Here is a 20,352-nt window from a genome sequence, read left to right on the forward strand (position 1 = left end):
CTCACTGCGGTGGCTTCACTTGTTGCGGAGCACGGGCTCTAGGCACGCAGGCTTCAGTAGTTGTGGCACGTGGGCTCAGTAGTTGTGGCTCCCAGGCTCTAGAGTGCAGGCTCAGTAGTTGTGGTGCATGGGCTTAGTTGCTCTGTGGCATGTGGGATCTTCCGGACCAGGGCTTGAACCCGTGTCCCCTGCATTGGCAGGCAGATTCCCAACCACTGCACCACCAGGGAAGTCCCACATCTCTATTTTCGAACATATTTCCTCTATAACTTACTGTAATTAAAAGGATAATCACAATAGTTATATAATTTAGAAATCTTCAACAGAGCTATTTTTTAACATTCTGTGAAAAAGAACTTCATGGTACGTTCCCAGTGATATGATTATAACTTCATATATTGTTCATGAGCAACCTCTCCTTAATAATCTGTTTTAACAATGGTATTTTCATGGTATTACTTAGCTATGAATGCTTTGTGAACATTTTACTTGCTAAATATGTGTTTTTATATGTTCCTTTGTTATTACATGAAGTGCTTTATGAAATTTTAGGAATAAATCTCTATAAATTATAAAAAGAAAATTTGCTTCTATTTTCCAGGTTTTTATTTATATTTGTTATTTGCCAGAATATTTATTTCATAATGGAGCAGGGGTAGTGGTTTGCTTTGGCTCCTGGGAAGGATTTTGTGCACCCTTTTTGATCTTTCCCCCGCCGTTTCTTTACCTTATTCCTCTTTCCTTTCCATTTTTGTTCTCCTGTGGTAGAGGGAAAAGAAGCAAGGTAGGAACTTCCCTGGTGGCGCAGTGGTTAAGAATCCGCCTGCCAATACAGGGGACGCGGGTTCGAGCCCTGGTCCGGGAAGATCCCACATGCCGCGGAGCAACTAAGCCCGTGCGCCACAACTACTGAGCCTGCGCTCTAGAGCCCACAAGCCACAACTACTGAAGCCCACGTGCCACAACTACTGAAGCCCGCACACCTAGAGACTGTGCTTCACAACAAGAGAAGCCACCACAATGAGAGGCCCGTGCACCACAATGAAGAATAGCCCCCGCTCGCCGCAACTAGAGAAAGCCCGCATGCAGCAACGAAGACCCAATGCAGCCATAAATAAATAAATAAATATATAATTAAAAAAAAAAAAGAAGCAAGGTAACAGTAGTTGGAGGGAGACAATTTTACCTAACAATATATAGATTCTATTATTAAATATCTGCATGTAGGAAATTAATATAAGAAATACCTAGTCTGTGAGCAACATGGTTTTATTCCTATTTAATTTTTCTATTTCTTAGTATTTGTCAAAATTCAAATTTTTTATGGCAAATACTTATAATGGGTCTATAGGGCAGAATTTCATGCTACGTCATTTATACTTTATTGGTCGGTTACTCATCCTCTTCTCTTCTTGCTTTTTCTACTGAGAACATACTTTAATCATCATTAGGTTATTTGATGGACTTTCAGTTAAAACCGCTCATGACATAGTTTACTTGCATTAATAGAGTTGCCTGAAGAAACACTTTTTGTTCCTGTTTTTCCTTATTTTCTTATTATTTCCACAGAAAGAACATGGTCTCTGAAAAACTGTACAGTGGCCAAAAGAATTGGAAAAGGAAAAGATGCTGCTGTCACCTTTGAGCGTTTCGGGAAACCTATAGATCCATTTGTTCAGGAAAACTGTTCATGCAGTGCACTAAATTCAGAGATAAATCCTTACAACTCAAATATTTCTAACTCCTATGGAAATGTGCAAAATGAAAACATTTCTGTGCTTGAAGCATACAGGGGACAGATGGAGCACAATTCAGCAGAATGTAGAGACACTTCTCAAGTACATGCATATGATTCAGGTCTTTCATTTATTCCCAGTGATACCAGAGAAAGTGTTAATAATGGTGACCTCTTAAATTTGACACATCTTAAAGATGTTTTAAGTGATTTGGCTGCTGCTTTTCCCCTTCATAACAATATTGGCTCAAGCACAGTTATTACTTCGAAATTCATCAAAGACCCAAGACTGATGAAGAGAGAAGAAAGCATGGGAAAACATAATACTATTACAGGTTTAAATGAGATTTTGCCATTTGAGAAGAGTTTAGATTTTGCTAATTCAGAAATAAACCTATCATCTATGCCAACTAATCCTGCCTCGTCATCTGAAGTTATGCCTGGTGATCAGACTGTTCTTACTAATTATTTGGATGCCCCTTGCTTCAAAATTTCTTTGAATGATTCACAAACCCAGGCTCACAACATGGGCTCTAAGACCTATGATTGTACAGCTCCCAATAAAATTACCATGGCAGAACAGTGTAAGAGCCAGGATAATTTTTCCTTCCCAATGTGTGTGCCAAATGTAGTCTCAGAAGTTGAAACCCAAAAACACAGTGGAGAAAAAGCTCAGAGATCCCAGCAGAGAAGCAACATTCCACTTTTAATTGAACAAAATAGTGAGCCACATGACTCTTACGAATCAGTGAATACTTGTACAAAAGGGTGTAATAGTCACATCTCTCCAGAATCACAGTCTTCTAATTTTAAAACTGTATATCAGACTGGTCACCAAATGCCTACACTTTTTCCACTCCAAAGCAAAGAAGGCATACATGAGTACATTCAAGATATTGGAAAGATGAGAAACTTCACTGGGCCAGAAGACAATTCCAAACATGAAGAAAAGCAAAATTTATGGAAAGAAGTTGATAATTCTTTTACTAATAAAACAAAAATCAGTCCAGTAGATAGTTATATTTCTTTGCATCAAGAGTACAAAGAGAATGAGAATCTTCATTATTTGGTGGAAAATTGTGATCAAATATTAATTACTCAAGGGTTAGAAAAGCCAAAATCTTTCTCATCTACCACAGAGGAGAAGTATGAGCTAGATCATCTAGTATTGGGAATACAAAATCATCTTACTCCAAGACTGGAGAACCTTCCACAAAAGCATCCTCAGCACTCTTTAGAGTGCAAAGATAACATTGATACAAGTTTTACCATTTCTCAAAAACTAATGGAACTGAAATTGGAAAAACCAGGTCAAAACTGTGTTAGTGTTATGACTGATGCTTTCCAGGAAGCAAAAGACATTCTCCAGGCCAAACAACTGCCGGCTGTTACTTCATCTCATGACATTAAAACAGCTCATAATGCAAATTGCAGCATAGCTAGAGAACATATATGTGTTAAAAGGAGAAATGGAAATGATCCAGTGTCCTTAGAGAACAGTGAAAGAGACTGCAAAGAAAATTCTCAAGTTAACAATAAAGGTCAAGATCACACTCAGTTCTGTAATTCACAGTTGAACAGTGATGTGCACCTGAATATTGATTGCAGAGAACAGAGAGATAATGATAAGGAAAACCAGAATGAGGCTGAAGTGGAAGACATTGCTTTGTCTACAGAAAACAACATAAGGAATATACATGGAGATGAGAAGCAGAGTTTTCATGCAAACAAAAATTTTACCACTGTAGATGAAAGGAGGGAGAATAAAGATTACAATAGCATAGAAATTCTGAGTTCTGAAGAATTTTCTACTACATTTAATTTGACTTGGGGAAAAAAATATGTGTCCACAGAATCTACATTATTAGAAAATGAAGATATCGTAACTGCCATAAAAGAAAAAGATATTCAAAATACTGGAAGGACTGTAGAGCATTTGGTTTCCACAACATTTCCCAAAATTGCAGGTTCTTCAGGGCATATAGCCTCACATGCTGCAGTTCAGATAGCTGATGCTCCAGTGCCTGTGTTAGGCACAAATCTCGAAGATCACCTAAGATACCAGTTTAAAGAAACTTGTTCTTCTGAGAGTCCAGATTTTGGTTTGTTAGTAAAATATAGGGTTTCTGATTGTGAAACAGATATGGATAAAAATCAATTACACAACTCATTTCATCAGTCAGTAAGTGACAACTCAGTTCTTCAAAGCGTCAAATTGGATAATGAGATTGAAGTAGGATCAGAACAGAGTGACAATGCTTTTCTATTTCAACAGGACGCTCATAGCCATGGAAATGTACTCTATGAAGACTTCGGGGCCTCATATGAGGCTCTGAAGTCTCGCATCGATTGGGAAGGTCTGTTAGGAAGCACTAATGGGGAGACAGAAATTTTGAAAAGCACCACAAGGAGGGAGAATAGCGATCAGCATTGCTCTGAGGAAAGTAGTTTTTATTTCTCTACAGCAAAAAACAAAGCAGAGCTCTTCAACCCAATTTTACTTCCTGATCTAGAAGTTAGGATTACTAATGTATTTATGCAAGGATTCAGTCCTGCTGTTGAACCCCTTGCATTGAAAGATAATTTCTGCAAATACAGAACTGAAGCCATAACATCAGAAATAAAGGAGGAGGAGGAAGAAGTTCCACGATTTGAAATTCATTCCCAGTGTTCTGGTGAAAATTCACATCATCCATCTGAAGGTGAATTTGGTAATGTAAGGCAAGGATCAGGACTAGTGAGTAAATCTGAAACCTCACTTTGTTTTGACTTGAGTCATAATACACACGTGAATCATGTGTCTGAAAAGCAAAACAAGGGACCTTTGCTTACTGAACCTTCTAATGTCACAACAGTAAATAACGAAAGCAGGCGTTCCTTTACAAAGTCAAAAACCGATTGTAATGATACTAGAAGTAAAAAGGACACAGAATCAAGAATTAGCAAAAGAAAGCCACATACACCTTTTAGGGACCAGAATATACCGCGTAAAGATTTAAGACGTCACGAAATTTGTGGGAAGAGGAGGAGGCTAACCAGTCAGGACCCGTCGGAACGTTTTTCTTCATTATCCCAAGGACGAATTGAAACCTTTTCACGGTCAGAAAAACACATTAGGAGTGTCCTGGATATTCTAACTAGCGAAGCATCTTTATGCAAAAGCAGATGTCTTTCCAGAAAACTTGACAGAGCTGTTCTTCACTTAAAAAAAGCTCATAGAAGAGTTCACATGTCTTTGCAGCTTATAGCTAAAGTGGGAGAAAAAAGAAAGGGCCCTTTACCAAAAGCATATGCAGTAATATGCAATAATTTCTGGGAAAGTTGTGACCTTCAAGGTTATAGTTCTGTGTCTGAAAGAAGATATTACTCCACTAAGCAATTTTTGTCAAAAAAAAAATACAACAAACCTGGAAAGAACAGGGCTTTGGGATTTGAAGTTGATAAATCATTAACTCATGTATCAAACCACAAGTCTTATAAAACAAGTGGAGAGAGAGTCACAAATTGCCTTTCTAAGAAAAGTGTGTCCAGTGTCTCCAGAAGTCCCACCACTATTCGCGTGAGAGGATATTGTGATCAAGAGTATCTTGAATCGCAGTTAGCCCTCTGTTCCACGTCCCAAAGTGCAAGTGAGTCAGCTTATAGCACTAGCAGTTTGAGAAATCCCAGATCATCAGAACTTCAGCCCTTTTCTAGAAAAACTGGGTGTCTCTCTTCCCCAGACTGCCCAGATGAGAAACTAACTAAAAAAGAAAATCAAATCGATGCAGAGTTTTTATCTAACGTTAGTAAATATGAAAAGCTTAAGAACCATTCAGCACATGGTAATATTAAGGGTACAACAAAAGAAAACAATTCTGAAGCTAATGAAGTAATAAGTAAAAGGAATTCGGTATCTTTAACTTGCATAAAAGAAAGCAACGTAAATTTTAACGTGGACAAAAATTATGATGCAACTTGTATAGCCCACACAAAGGTGAAAACTGATATAGTTATTTCAGTCTTAGAATCAAGTGTGACGCATGTTTTTAACATTGATATCGACAAGCCAAATAACCTTATTTTATCTGGTTATACAAGAAACCTGGAAGTAAATTTTCCTATAGAAAAATGGACACCTCCTAATGAGAGCTGCAAACCAGGCATTATAACAGAAAACTTCCTTATGGACCCATTAAATCTAACTCTGATAAAAAGCAAAAAGTGTAACAGTATTCCTCAATTGTTATCAGCCACTCTAGTGACAGACAGTGAGGGAGAATCTTCACAATCTTACCTGAATAAACAGAGCATTTTTGCTGTAGATTCTTCAACAGTGTCTACCATTGTACCACACTGTCAACGAGGATGTGCTGGAAAGGAGCTGCTAAAGACAGAACATTGCTCTTCAAGTAATTGCTTCCACATAGACGGGAATGGAACAAATGTTATTGAGAATTCTGAATTGGATTTCACATCAGTAACTGAAGAAAGTAAGGACAATATGATGAAGAAACTATTTTCCAATGATAGTTTTTTGCTCTTAAAAGATAACATAAAGGGTTCTTCTTCCCCAAAATGTATTGCAAAGAAAGACATTCAGGACAGAAAAATGTGGAAAGATAAACAAGCAGAGAAAGCAAAAGATTCATTTCACAAAAACATGACTGAAGGATCAAGTGTTAAGACTGAGTACAAAAATCAAAAGAATAAAACATTAGAAGAATCCTCCTACTTAAGTGAGAAAACAGTTAAAAACAACTTGATTGATTCTCATTTAAGCGTTAAAGATGCTACTGAGGCAGTCTCTTTGAGTAACACTGCTTCTAATCAGCTTAACAAAAGAGAGAAAGAGGAGGGAAAAGTTAGTCATGACTCTCAGTCTGACTCCACAATGCACTCAGGAAGAGCCTGTAATTCCAAACCAGGCATTACAGGAATGAATCATATGCCTCTTCTACATGCCCACTCTGAAACCTCCAGCGTCTCTCCTCCTCCGAAGATGCCTACATCATACATGAATGAATTAAAAGAAGAACATTGTTCAACTAATAATTTGGCTCCTATAGCTAAGATAGCTCAAATTTTGAAGAGGGCAGATGAAGCATCATCTTTGCAGATTCTACAGGAAGAAACTAAAGTTTGTCAAAATATTCTCCCTTTATTTGTTGAAGCTTTTGAAAGAAAACAAGAATGTTCATTTAAACAAATCTTGATTTCAAGAGACCTGTTGGTAGAACAAAACCTGTGGAATAACTGCAGACACAAATTAAAGCCGTGTGCTGTTGACTCCTTGGTAGAACTCCAAATGATGATGGAAACTATTCAGTTCATTGAAAACAAAACAAGGCTCTTAGGAGGTGAGCCAACATTCCGAAGCTTGCTTTGGTATGATGAGACATTGTACAGTGAGCTGCTTGGCAGACCACGTGGGTTTCAACAACAATCCAGTTTCTATCCTGCTTTTCAAGGCAGGTTAAAATATCATGCATTCTGTGAGTTGCAAAACTATCATGATCAGTTGGTTGAAGTGTTTGAAGAAACCAAAAGGGAAAACAGTTCATACTACACATTCTTAAAATACAAACGACAGATTAATGAGTGTGAGGCAATAATGAAACATTGTTCTGATTGCTTTGACTTTTCTCTTTCTGTTCCATTTACCTGTGGAGTTAACTTTGGAGATAGTTTAGGAGACCTAGAATCCTTGAGAAAAAGTACATTAAATCTGATCAGTATGTATGGGGACTCTCCCCAAAATGATTCCTGTCCAGGGAAACAAGACCATCTATGGATTATTATAGAAATGATCTCCTCAAAAGTTAATTTTATCAAGAGCAATGAGGCAGTAAGTATTAAAATATCTCTTTATGGTCTGGAACATATCTTTTTTGATGCTGCAAAAAGTCTCGTTTGGAAAGAAAAGAGAGAGTCTTTCTGCAAAAAATACTCAGGAAAGAACAGCAAAGAAATACTACTCAAAATGAATCAACATGCTTTTTCTAAGTTGCAGAAGATATGTGATACGTTGTCTAAAGATTTAAGCAGTGAACGCATTTCCAGTACTGGGCTTGAGAATACTATGATTGCTTCCAGAAAGTCAAATGCTCTAGTAAACAAAGCAACAATTAGCATAGAAAACTCTAGGTTTAACAGTACTTTGCTTTCACATCCAGATATCTGTTGTATTAGTGAAATATTGGATCAAGCTGAATTTGCAGACTTTAAAAAACTACAGGAACTCACTTTGAGATGTACCGATCACTTAGAAATTTTAAAAGAATACTTTCAGTTGCTGCAAGAAGATAACATGGATAATATTTTTATCACACAAGAAAATGTTTTGGACATGGTGAAAAACCACAACCATGGGGCAGTAATTTTAAAACCTGCGGCCATTGAAACCTATATTGAAATTGTCATGCTCTCAGAAACAGTTCACTTTCTTAAAAACTCAATGGCAAAGAAACTAGACAAACAGAGGTTTCGAGGTATGCTTTGGTTTGATTTGTCACTTCTTCCTGAACTGGTTCAGTGCCAAGAAAAAATGACTTCTTTCTCATTTCTTAAAGATGATTCAACAGATTGTCTTTGGAAAGTGATAGAGACTGCTATTTCTGAACTTAAGAAAGATCTGGATATTATCTACAAATATAATGAAGCTGTTAATTGCTCCTATGCTCTTCATTTGCTCTCAAGAGAACTTGAAGAACTTTCAGAAATAAAAAAACTTCTAAAGAAGTCTAAGTATTCCGTTTCCACATACATTGACTTTGTGCCATGTATAGCATCCATAAATTACGGAAGCACTGTGACAGAGTTAGAATACAACTACAATCAGTTTTCCACCCTGCTCAAAAATGTAATGGCTGTCCCTCGGAAGGACTTAGGGAAAATGGCCCATATTACGAAAGTCATGAAAACTATTGAACATATGAAGATAATATGTGCTAAAGATGCTAAATTAACCATTTCCTTTATCCTGTGCCAAATGCGACATAACAGAAAGAAGACTTTCCACCTGGAGAGAAAGGAAGAAATGAATATTCATGTAGAACCTAGGAAGAATATCAACAAGTCCAGTACTTGTGTGAAGGTGCCCTCAATTTCAGAGTGCATAATGAAAAACGTTTCAAATTCCTCTAAAAAACGGCCTTTCACTGTAGACAAATGTGAAGACCCTCAGGAGCAAGAGGAATATACTACCGTTTCCAGTTGTAAAAAACAAAAGGTAACAAATGTTTTAAGCGAAACCTATGTAGGTATTCTTTTTGAGAACAAGTCTACTCTTTAAGCAAACAAGTATGTAGTTTGCAGAATTGTAAAAATTGAGAATGCTTTAAATACTGCCTTGCAAAATGAATTTACTAACTGAACTATTGGATTAAACAATCCATATTATCTATAAAATGATATGAATGATTTGTATATGTGAGAGATAACCTTGCGAATGTCTACTTTTAAACTTGCAAATTAATTATTTTATTTAGAAAACACTTCTTGGAAGGGTGTGAATGAAAAGTCCCTATTATGAATGTGAGTTAAGCGAGTGACCAAGTATTGATTGAGTAGCTTCTATATAATGAGGCTATACTTAATGTTGTGGATGTTAAAAATTGACAGTGGAGTCTGTGTTCTTGACCATTATCATCCACACAGAGAAATAGTACAGATATTTTAAAATAGACGATTGTGAAGGAGTTAGTCCTGCATAAGTACATTATATTTAACAAATTTTATATAGCATTTATTAAATACTTGGCAGTGTTCTAATGAATGTACAAACATTAACTCTTTCTATTCTTCACAGAATGCTTATGATGTAGGCACTGTTATTATCTTATTAAAAAGTACAGAAACTGAGGCATAGAAAGGTTAAATAACTTTCCTATGGTCACAAAGTTAGTAAACAGAAGCGCCTAGATATAAAACAAGGCAGTCTAGCTCCAGAGCCCATATTAATAATTGCCCCTACTCCACCCTCGGAGACTACTCAAAATTTTTTGAGAATTTCTCATTTCAGAAGTGAAGAAAGAGAGACCTATACGCAAAATGGAAAGTAGGATTCTTTCTCAGCTTACTCTAATTGTATTCGTTAGTTAAACTCTAGTTCTAGAGACTAGGAAACAAATCATTTATTGCACTGTGTTTGTGGGAAAATGCTTAATTAACAACCAGTTTATAAACATACTTCCAAAACACAAGAACAACACAAGTTGTATACTCCACATCAAGAGTAAAATGAGGGTGTTACTAAAAAGGTGTTGTAAGTGTAGAGAAGAAAAGCAAAATTTTTTTAAAATAGAGATTTATTCATTGATTTCATAGAAAGACACAGATCAAAGCTTTGCCTTAAAGGAAAAAATGTTATCAGATGAAGGTAAAAAAATGAAGAGGGTATCCAAGCTATGGAAAGTAATGTGACCAAAGACACAATGCTTATTGACATTATTTGAGAAATGAGTTTAAAATTAAGTCTGGAACAAACATTTTAACTTAGTGGACAGAAGTAAGCTAAAGATGGAGAAGCATATTGTTTCAGATAACAGAATGTTCTAAATATAGACCTGAAGAGTGTGAACTTCGTTCTGTACGTATTGAAGGGTAGCGTCCTGTAAACTGTGTTTTTTCAGTGATTTTAAAGAGCAGAGATTTTGAGTATAGTTAGAAGTAGTAAGTCATCTGGGTCTTAGAAAAAGGTGCTGTTTTACAGAATAGGAAAGGAAAATCCATACTTGACAGACATTACTTAACAGTGGCGCTGAGTGACTGGTTGATTAAAAAGGGCATAAAATAAGAAGCAGTCATAAATAGACGTGTTGTAAAATGTGGGTAAAAAGAATGTTGCAGATTGCTTTTTTAAAAGTTTCTCCAAACATTTATGAAATATGGGAAGTCCAGCAGAGTCACTGAGTTTTGAAGGAGAGGATCATTAATGAATATAGTTTCAGACAGTGTATTTTAGATGATGACAGAACAAGCAATTGCTAATGTCTGAAAAGTAAAATAATAAATATTATACTTTAAACGATCAACAATGTAGGTTTTCTCTGTATTTTTTAAACATAGGTTAGCATGAAAGATGTCACGAAGATCAACAGAGAAAAGGCAACATTCAAGCATCCAAGGTAGGAGTTGCCATCAGCCCTGTCTGAAGAAAAACTAAACAAAATTGAGCACATATTAAGGAACAAGACTAAAACCTTTATTTATTTCCTCTGTTGGGTTATATATGTAACTTAGGGGAGAAGAGTTAGCTAAGGAGGGAGAAGAAGGTTCAGATTATGCAGTGTCTTAGGTAAGGCCTAAGGAGTTTGAATTTCATTCTGTAAGGATTGAAAGGTAATATCCCGTGAAATGCGTTTTCACAGTGATTTAAAGGGTAAGGAGATTCTAAGTATAGTTAAAAGTAGTAAGTCAGCCAGGGCTTAGAAAAGAGTGACACTTTACAGAATAAGAAGGTGAAAGTCATATTTGACAGACATTATTTAATGAATTGATGGGGCTTAGTGACTGGCTTATTACTAAAAAGGGTGTAGAATGGGGCAAGTGATTAGATTTTTTTAAACTTGTGGATTTTATAGACCTGTCAAATTTCAAGACTGGCTAACAAGATAAAAATTGACAAGTTACATTCCTAAGTGGGAGCTTAGTCAAACACACTCACATATTATAAGTATACTACTGTTTCATGAAAGGATGTGTTAACACCACAATATAGAAAGGATATGATTTCAGAATAAAGGCTAGTTCTTTAAATTCTTTTTGAATTAGTTATTTTTATTAAAAACCCACTACCTTATTTATGTTTTTCTCATTTTGACATGAAGTGGCACCACTGGACTTGTTGACCATCTCTTGTTTCATTCAACTCTGTAAGATTTTCAGTTTATGACAAGCTTCATTTTTTACCATCTTTTTTCCATCCTATGAAGGAAAATGAATAATATGAACTAAAAGAAGATAAGCATTCTCATTTCTGTCTTATTTGGTTTTACTTCTCTAAATATAATCTTTAGGGCTTCCCTGGTGGCACAGTGGTTAAGAATCCACCTGCCAATGCAGGGGACACAGGTTCGGGAAGCCCTGGTCCGGGAAGATCCCACATGCCGCAGAGCAACTAAGCCCGTGCGCCACAACTACTAAGCCTGCGCTCTAGAGCCTGCGAGCCACAACTACTGAAGCCCGTGCGCCTAGAGCCCATGCTCCGCAACAAGAGAAGCCACCACAGGGAGAAGCCCGCGCACCACAACGAAGAGTAGCCCCCGCTTGCCACAACTAGAGAAAGCCCGTGCGCAGCAACGAAGACCCAACACAGCCAAAAATAAATAATTAATTTTTTAAAAAATTAAATATGATCTTTAATTTACTACATTTCTAGAATCTTTTTCCTGGCACAGATGACTCTTTAAATAATTGTGTAGTGGCATAAGGATGAATAGGCTATCAGAGGCATAACGTAAACCAGTTCTGTAATCATCTTAGTTTTGTAACTAAGATGATTTGTTTTAATTAGTTTACAAAACTAAGTTTTGTAAGTATAGGTAGTATTTGCTGCTCAAAGAATCAAACTGTGCCTCACTTAGCAGGAAAATGAATTCTAATATAAGGTTAATATAAGGTGCCATGGTCATGGAAGAACATCCTCTAAGAGAGTGGGTAAAAGGACAGATCATACAGGCAGCTGTCAATCTATAAGGTTGAGACATCACTGAAACATCATTGGAAATGTGATAGAGTCAAAATTGTCCTTTCTGTAAACTGTCAAAGTATTATATTGGGTTGGATGATGATGTAGGTTGTCATTTAAGTGCCTTTTAAGGAGGCTGGATTAAGTAAAATAGGGGCTTTTAGTTTCATGAGTGGGATATACAAATTCCAGGCCAAAGATTAATTTTTCTCGACTGTGGAGGAATGGTTACTTTCTTCTTTCAACATGTTCTTTTCCACTTTTAATTCGAAGAATTTGATGAGACACCAAAAAAATATAATTGCCCTGGAGACTTGTATTAACTGTCTGGCTCTAGACCCTCAATAATGAATGCTTCCTTCACCCTGATTGAGACTGTCTAAATTTAGATAGGAATGCCAAGGATATTCCCTTGGCAAGAAATTTTGGAAGTCTGCTTTTCCTATTCTCGACCTTGAACAGACAAAATATCTCAGTACTTTGTGACAAGATAGTCTTTTGGGGGTAGGGATCACAGCTAGTGGTTTCACCAGCTATATATGGCCATTTGCAAGTAAAGAAGATTGTCAATAGGTTGGAGGTATATGAATTAGAAACTACTGCAAAAAAATTGAAATCAGGGAGTGTCCAAAGCATAAAATAATTTATTAGAATATTGACAGCACTCTGTATTTTCAGATGTATTGGAAATATATTTGAAATGTGGAATATATCACCTTCAGCAAGAAAAGTATCTAAATTCAAACCAAGGGAGGAAAACTGGAGAAATATGTTTCTTGTATAGTGCCAATACAAAGAGGAAAATGTGAATCTTAAGAATTCTTTTCCTAAATAAAATTTTCAAATATATATTTATATTGAAATTTTGTGACTCTCTGTATTTAAAGTTGTTTGTATGTGTGTTACACTTAATAGGACTGTGAGATCTCATCCCGAAAGTGAAAATGATATAGGACCAAGTTCATCTGACAATCTGAAAAGAAACCATGTCTCTCCAAAAAAAGTTGAAATTCAGCGATCACTACCTGGCTCACTTTTACCTTTAAAGAACCTAAAAGACACTTGTATGTCAAAGTTAAAGGGCAAAATAGATTTAACTAATATTTCATCTGCTACTTCAGAAGATTTCAGTGGACAACAGGGAAACTTAAATAACATGAAGGAAAGAAATGTAAATTTTAGTGTTGCTGAAACAAAAAGTGCTAAGATTGTTCTCCTTTGGCAATTTTTGACCAAAAATGCGTAGATGGCACATTTTCAAAAGACCAGGAGATACCTTCTCAGAAATTTCTTAAGAATTCCTCAGATCCTGCAGAGAAATCTTGTCCCTCAGACATAAAACCAGAAACTGATGCTTCTCTTCTGCCTAATGCATTAGTGCTCTCAAAGCCTATTTTCTATTTTGTGAGGAATATCGATGCCAATTTAGAAATGAATGACACTGACTTTGAACCTCAAGATAATGAAATATTAAATTCATCCATTAAAAATTCTACATGCACCAGTTCTCCAGAACCCATACGTATCCAGAACAAAATTCCTGTTCTGCAAATAAAACACAACCTGCAAAAACTGTGTCAAAAGAAAAATATAGGAAGGGTACATTGAGTTCCAATACTACACCTGTTGAAGCATCTGAGAACATGACCCTTAATGTGAATCAAACAGTAGAATACTCTTTTTCTGAACAATAGAATTCAAAAGTTTTAACTCAATGCTGCCACATATTGGAATGAAATTCCACAGTCTGCATGTGCCCCAGTATATAATTCTTCTGAGCAGTCATTTGGAACTTCATATCCTTACTTTGCTTGGTGTGTTTATCGTTACAGCAGCAGCAATGGGAGTTCCATTACCCAGACATACCAGGGAATAACATCCTATGAAGTACAGCCACCTCCTTTCGGAATGTTGACTGCAGTTACAAGTACTGTTCAAAATACACATTCTAATCTGTTGTACTCTCAATATTTTGGTTACTTTGCTGGGGAACGACAAGCAAATGACTTTGTGCCAGTGAGTGGACATTTTCCATCTCAAATGCCTGTTTACAATTTTCAGCAGCCAATTTTTTCACAGTATGTTTCCCATCAACCGGTCGCTGCATACCCTTGCTCTCCTGATTTGGGTGTGCTTCCAGAAGTTCCTTGGACTTAACGGTGAGTTTCACAAGTTTAGTACTTCGTAGAGTTTTCACTTTTATCTTTGTACATTTATGTTAGTGGAATTTACAACAAGTGGTGATAGATGGCACATTTTTCTGTGTAGACTTGTAGAATTGTTTAAAATCAGGCAGAGTTGAATTACATTGTCAGTGGAAAACTAGTTGTCAAAGACTGAGAAAAAAAGAATTGGTAATATCACTAAATATGTCCTTCAATAAAACCCAACTTCAAGGAATAATAGTTAAGTAAATTATAGTTATTGAAATATGCAACCATTGAAGAGTTTATAAAAGTTTTTAATGACAATTTTTAAAACTATATTGTATAAATTTACTTACGTAAATAAAGAAATGCATAGAGATACGGAAATAAAGTACACTAACATTTTAACTTGTCTCCCTGTGAGTGATAAAATTTGGAGTTTGTGGAGAGTGTTGTTCATTATTTTCTAGATTTCCTATTGTGAACATACATTTTTTGATAAATGAAGGAAAAAAATAGAGTAAATATGTGGAAAAAAGGAACTTCAATCAGATAATATAGTATCTAATAACAGTATTTTAATATAGTATCTTGGCATAAGTGAATGGAGTTAATTGAAATGTGTTAGTAGAACAACTTGGTAGTTTGCCACGGGGACTTGAAATTTTTTCTCTGAAACAATTCTGTTTATAGAATATCATGATTAGAATATAATTTTTAATTTAATTGACATGTATATTTACCATAGTTAAAGCAAAATTTTAAAACAGTTATTAATAATTCTGCAAAAACTACATTAGCACCCAAATAGTCTACCATCAGAGGTAAAATGTACTGCGTATAAATTTAATCATCTCTTAATGTCTTAAAACAGAGAAATGCAAGGAATTTCTTTAAATTGAAAAGTTGTTTCTCAAGGAAAATCAGTTTTGTAGGTTGTGTGTGTCTGTAGATATATAAGGTGAAAAATACCACATGCAATTTCAGCCAAAAAATATTTTTAAAGCTTTGATTTGGCTTTTTGCCTCAACTTGGTGCTAACTGCAATATAAAAGAAGGAAGAAAACCTATTAAAACCAAGGTTTTGTATTCATTAAAATATTTAGAGAGTTCAATAAATGTGCTGAATTGTATTTTTTAAAAAGTTCTTTCTCAGTCCTGGGTTATCTTACAAACTAATAAGTAGAAAAAATTAATTGAATTAATTAATTCCTTAGTCTGAATTGGACAAGAAGCAGGCTGTTAGTATAGTTCTATTTCTAATTAAGAAACCTATTGACAGCAGCATCTCTACATTGGAGTTGCCACTGGTGCCCTATAACCTATGGGATAAAATTCAAATACTTTTGCTTGGAACACAGGGCCCTTGACAGCCCTGCATAGACAGGCTCATTTCCCACCACTTCCACCTCTGTATTCAAGCCACATTGAACTTCTTACTGTTCTCTCATGTGAGAATGCCTCTTCTACTTCCACAGTATTTTTGTGTGCATTTCTCACATATGAGTATTTTGTGGTGGTATAATTATCTATGTATCCTTTCCTCCCCTCCCTGCCCCACTAAATGAGTTTAAACAGGACTGGAAAATTTTCAGCTAAATCATAGCCTGAAGAAAAACTATAAAGGAGGAGAGAAAGCGGGGGCAGGGTATATGACTGCTTTTTCCTTTTTGATTAATAAATTGCTGTAGCTGCTGTAATGATAAACACACCAAGCATAGTAGATGTGGCAAACCTACAAATTAAAGACATTTTAATTTTTGAAATAGGAAATCTTGAATGAAATTGTTTCATAAAGGTCTCATGGTTTGAGCTTTCTTGTGCTCTTAATAATTAAGCTGTTTGTGATGCTAAGAAAGCTATCTGGAATCAAATCCAGCTTTGATTCTCAAAAATTTTAATTGTTATTTCTTTGGTTGTATTACAACGAACTACATCCTTCTGAAGACGTGAAAATCCCTGTGACCCACTTCCTACTGTTGTGCTCATGATACTTGTATTCAGCACCATAATGGAACTAAAGGAAGGGCTGAGAGAGCCCTGTGTGCGGGCCACATTACATCCTTTATTCCGTTTAATTCTCACAAGATACGTGAGAGAGATGCAGGGATGTGATTGCTCTTTTACAGATGAGGAAACTACTCTTTGGAGAGCCTTAAATACTGCAATACTATTAAGTTTCTTGGGATCCCATGGCTAGTAAAGAGCAGATGTACAGTTTGAACTCTGATCTCTTTGGCTCTAACTTAACTGGGTTCTTTCCACTATCCTATTACGTACCATCCGTCTGCTTCATTAATTCATCTCAAATCTTTGTGCTTTTTGTTTTCTTTCAGTTCCATGGTATCAAGAACCCTTTCAGCCAGGACATTGAAGATAGTTCTTTTGTCTACTGAAAAGAGGTTTACAAGTTTTTCCAAGTATTTTTTACTTACATATTTTTTTATTTTAACATTTAAAGATAAATGTAAATGTGGTAAATTATAAACCTTATAGCCCTTGATAAAATGTTTAGATGCAAAAGTGTATCATATAATGCAATAGGAAATCAATTTCTGACATCTAAAATACCAAAATAATTTCCATGCGATTATTTTAGCGACTCTGTACTAGGCTATTTTTCAGTACCTACCTAGCCTTCAAAAACATTAACAATACTGTGAAATTTATTTTTTGAAATGTTGCTATCACAGCTATTAAAGTTATATAAAGATTTTCTTTGGGATTATTCTAATGGAATAAGGAGAGTAAATGTAACATTTAATATGATTAAGGGTAAGCAATAGTAGTAAAATCTTCAAAACAAGATTTTTGTCTCTGATATTTTTTGATTCATTGTTTATGGTAGTGTTGTGCCATTTGACTTAGATTAAAGTAGGATTTTTTTTTTACTTAGATTGATCATTAAACCAATAATTTTATAATTCCTGACACTTTATGTAATTTACCATTCTGTGTTTAATGTGACAAATTCCTTTAACTTCAATAATTTCTAATTTTTACTTGCAAAATATATTTTAATAGAGAACTAGGTTTACATATTTTCAGTGTTTGTCCTTGAGTAGAGATTTTTAAAATATTTATGTTTGAAGCAGTTTTAGATCATTATATTGAAATTAAAGCACTTTTAACACCTTTTTCCATAAGGGCCCTTTCCACAAGATTATTTCTTTTATATTTGTATTTTACAATTTAAACGGTTCTTTTAGTGATTTTATAGCAAATAATAGGGAATAATGTCTTTAGCTTATGCCATTAGTTTAGTTGTATCTCAGTAATTTCAATAATGCAGGGCTTCCCTGGTGGTGCAGTGGTTGAGAATCTGCCTGCCAATACAGGGGACACGGGTTCGAGCCCTGGTCTGGGAAGATCCCACATGCCGCGGAGCAACTAGGCCCGTGAGCCACAACCACTGAGCCTGCGCGTCTGGAGCCTGTGCTCCGCAACAAGAGAGGCCGCGATGGTGAGAAGCCCGCGCACCGCGATGAAGAGTGGCCCCCACTTGCCGCAACTAGAGAAAGCCCTTGCACAGAAATGAAGACCCAACACAGCCATGAATAGATACATAAATAAATAATAAATTAAAATTTAAAAAAATAATAAGAATAATGCAGCACAAATACAAGTTTTTTAATGCTGTGATCATAGATTTTTTTTTTCCTTTTCAACATTTCACGAAAGTAAGAAGTGTCAGTAATAATCATCATTAAACAACAGGGCTGTAGTGTGTAACCGTGGTCTTCAGCAACCTCTCTGCCCACCAGCAACCATTCCTGGTTTCTGTAAGATCCAAGTCAGAAAGATCCCTCACAACTGGATAGATTCTCAAGTGCTAGTGGGCCCTAAAATGTGATAAGAGATTTTGCATTGACTAAATCTAAACAGCTAGGTAGCAAAGCTTCAGTGTTTTCGCAGCCTTTTTGTGTTAGCAAACTTTTTATGTTATCTAGTACAGGCATCCAAAGAGAGTGTGATTCAGCCGCATTTATTATAGAGTAGCTAATTTTTCAATTTAGAAAAACACTAAGATCCCCCAGGATAAGCCTCATTAATCACATTAACCAAATAGGATGGAGTCCAGAGTACTTGAGAGTTCTTCTCTAACAAACAGATCTTAAAAGGGGAAAGTCAAGCAAAGAACTGCAACTGAACAAAACAGGAATTAGAAAAAATACTACAGAATTAAAGCAATATCAAAATAACATTTTTTTGTACAGATAGTTGTTTTATTTGGAAATATTCTGTAAAAATCAGAACTCCTGAACAGGTATTAAAGCAGTAATATCAACTGTTATTCAAAGAATGACTTTGCCTCAGCCGTTTGTTTTATGTTTGGTTATGGAAAGATGTTACAGGTTTAGTATTAACAATGTTTCTATTAGGTAAACCGAAAGTTAAATATTCTAATTAAGGATGCTTTCTTTAAACAACTTGCAGATTCTGTTGATATTGTCTTTGTGATGTTTTTATTTCGTGAGTTTTATTTTCTTGAAAGAAAGATAATGAAAAAAAAACCTTGTAAATATTTAGTTACATTTTAAAATCTGCACTTTGAAACGGAATGTCGGAAAATGGAGTGTTTTTTCCCCTCAAGTATGTGTCTTGGTTCTAAAAATAAAAAAAAAAGAACAAATTAAAATTTGAGTGAACGTTATTTTTAAAAATACCTGCTTGTCTGTAAATATTATTGTTTTGGAACTTGAAGAATTATCTGAATAAGCTGAATTCCTTCTAGTCCTTCTAGTTTCAGGGTTTTTTTTTTTTCTCCTTTTGTGTTTCTTGACTAATGAGCAAATAACATACGGATAATCTTTTGTTTATACGTATACTCATTATAAGAAAAAGAGTCCACAAAGAACTGAATTTGATTAAATAAACTGCTGGGACACTCCATCCACTCCAGCGGCTTCCACCTTCATCTCATTCCTTCCTTTCCCCTGACTCTGACAAACTTCATTCCTGCCCAGAGTTTCATAGGACAAGCCAAAGTCCCTGCCCTCGTGCCGTTCTCATTCCAGTCAAGAGAGGCAAGTAATAAATATTTAAGTACAGTAGTTTATTTCACATCGTGAGAAGTGACATACACAAAACAAAACAAAGTAATAGAGAATTACTGGATGATCCGTAAGCTGAGATGTTCAGGGGAGCCTTTTTGATGAGGTAATCAAACTAACTTTCATATTCATATATTTTAGTTATATCAGTCTGCCTTCTGTTAATATGCATAATGTAAAAGTGCCTCTAAAACTTGAGTTCTGAATCTAGCCAAATGTAAGGCTGTACTTCCATTTCCCCAATGAGAAGATTCTCTTAACCTTTCTTACAGGTCAACCATGAAAAAATGTTTCAAACATGCCATCTATTGAAAAATGCACGCATAGAACCTGCTGAGTCAGCTAGGTTACTTTTGTGGTCTTCCACCAATTTTTCAGGGCAAAACATTAAGTCAGACTAAAAACTAATTTTCTTACCCTGCCTTCTGGGTTTCTTGGCCCAGGAACCTGCAATAATGAAAAAATTTTTCCTCTAACCATCTACTGATATCCATCAAATGACAAAGTAAAAATAATCTGTTAATGAATGATATTTCATCATAAGTGTTTCTTTTGGATACAAGTCAAAGTCAAAAAAACCCAAAGAAAGATTTGAGGGTGAGAATGACAGTAGTTTGTTTACTTTCATAAAGTCAAAAGTGAAAATCCATTCCATTCAATGTAGATACAGTACCAAGTTACAAACAACAAATGTTTATGGAGCACATTCTGTTGTTGCTGGGCTTAGCTGTATGATTGGACGTTTGG

General features: G+C 35.5%; 1 protein-coding gene across 6 annotated transcripts in view; it reads left to right on the forward strand.

The window, feature by feature from the left end:
* Window positions 1–18,115, forward strand: part of TEX15 (testis expressed 15, meiosis and synapsis associated) — an 84,681-nt gene extending 66,566 nt beyond the window's left edge. For all 6 annotated transcript variants that reach the window (XM_082374899.1, XM_082374902.1, XM_082374900.1 and 3 more), the window contains 4 exons: window positions 1,570–8,945; window positions 10,784–10,842; window positions 14,237–14,563; window positions 16,888–18,115. In XM_082374899.1, the coding sequence (XP_082231025.1) occupies window positions 1,570–8,945; window positions 10,784–10,842; window positions 14,237–14,561 (7,760 nt within the window). In that variant the 3' untranslated portion in view covers window positions 14,562–14,563; window positions 16,888–18,115. The remainder of the gene's footprint in view (window positions 1–1,569; window positions 8,946–10,783; window positions 10,843–14,236; window positions 14,564–16,887) is intronic.
* Window positions 18,116–20,352: the final 2,237 nt, after the last annotated feature.

The sequence above is a fragment of the Balaenoptera borealis genome (assembly GCF_965194805.1).
Source record: "Balaenoptera borealis genome assembly, chromosome: 21".
Lineage (NCBI taxonomy): Eukaryota > Metazoa > Chordata > Mammalia > Artiodactyla > Balaenopteridae > Balaenoptera > Balaenoptera borealis.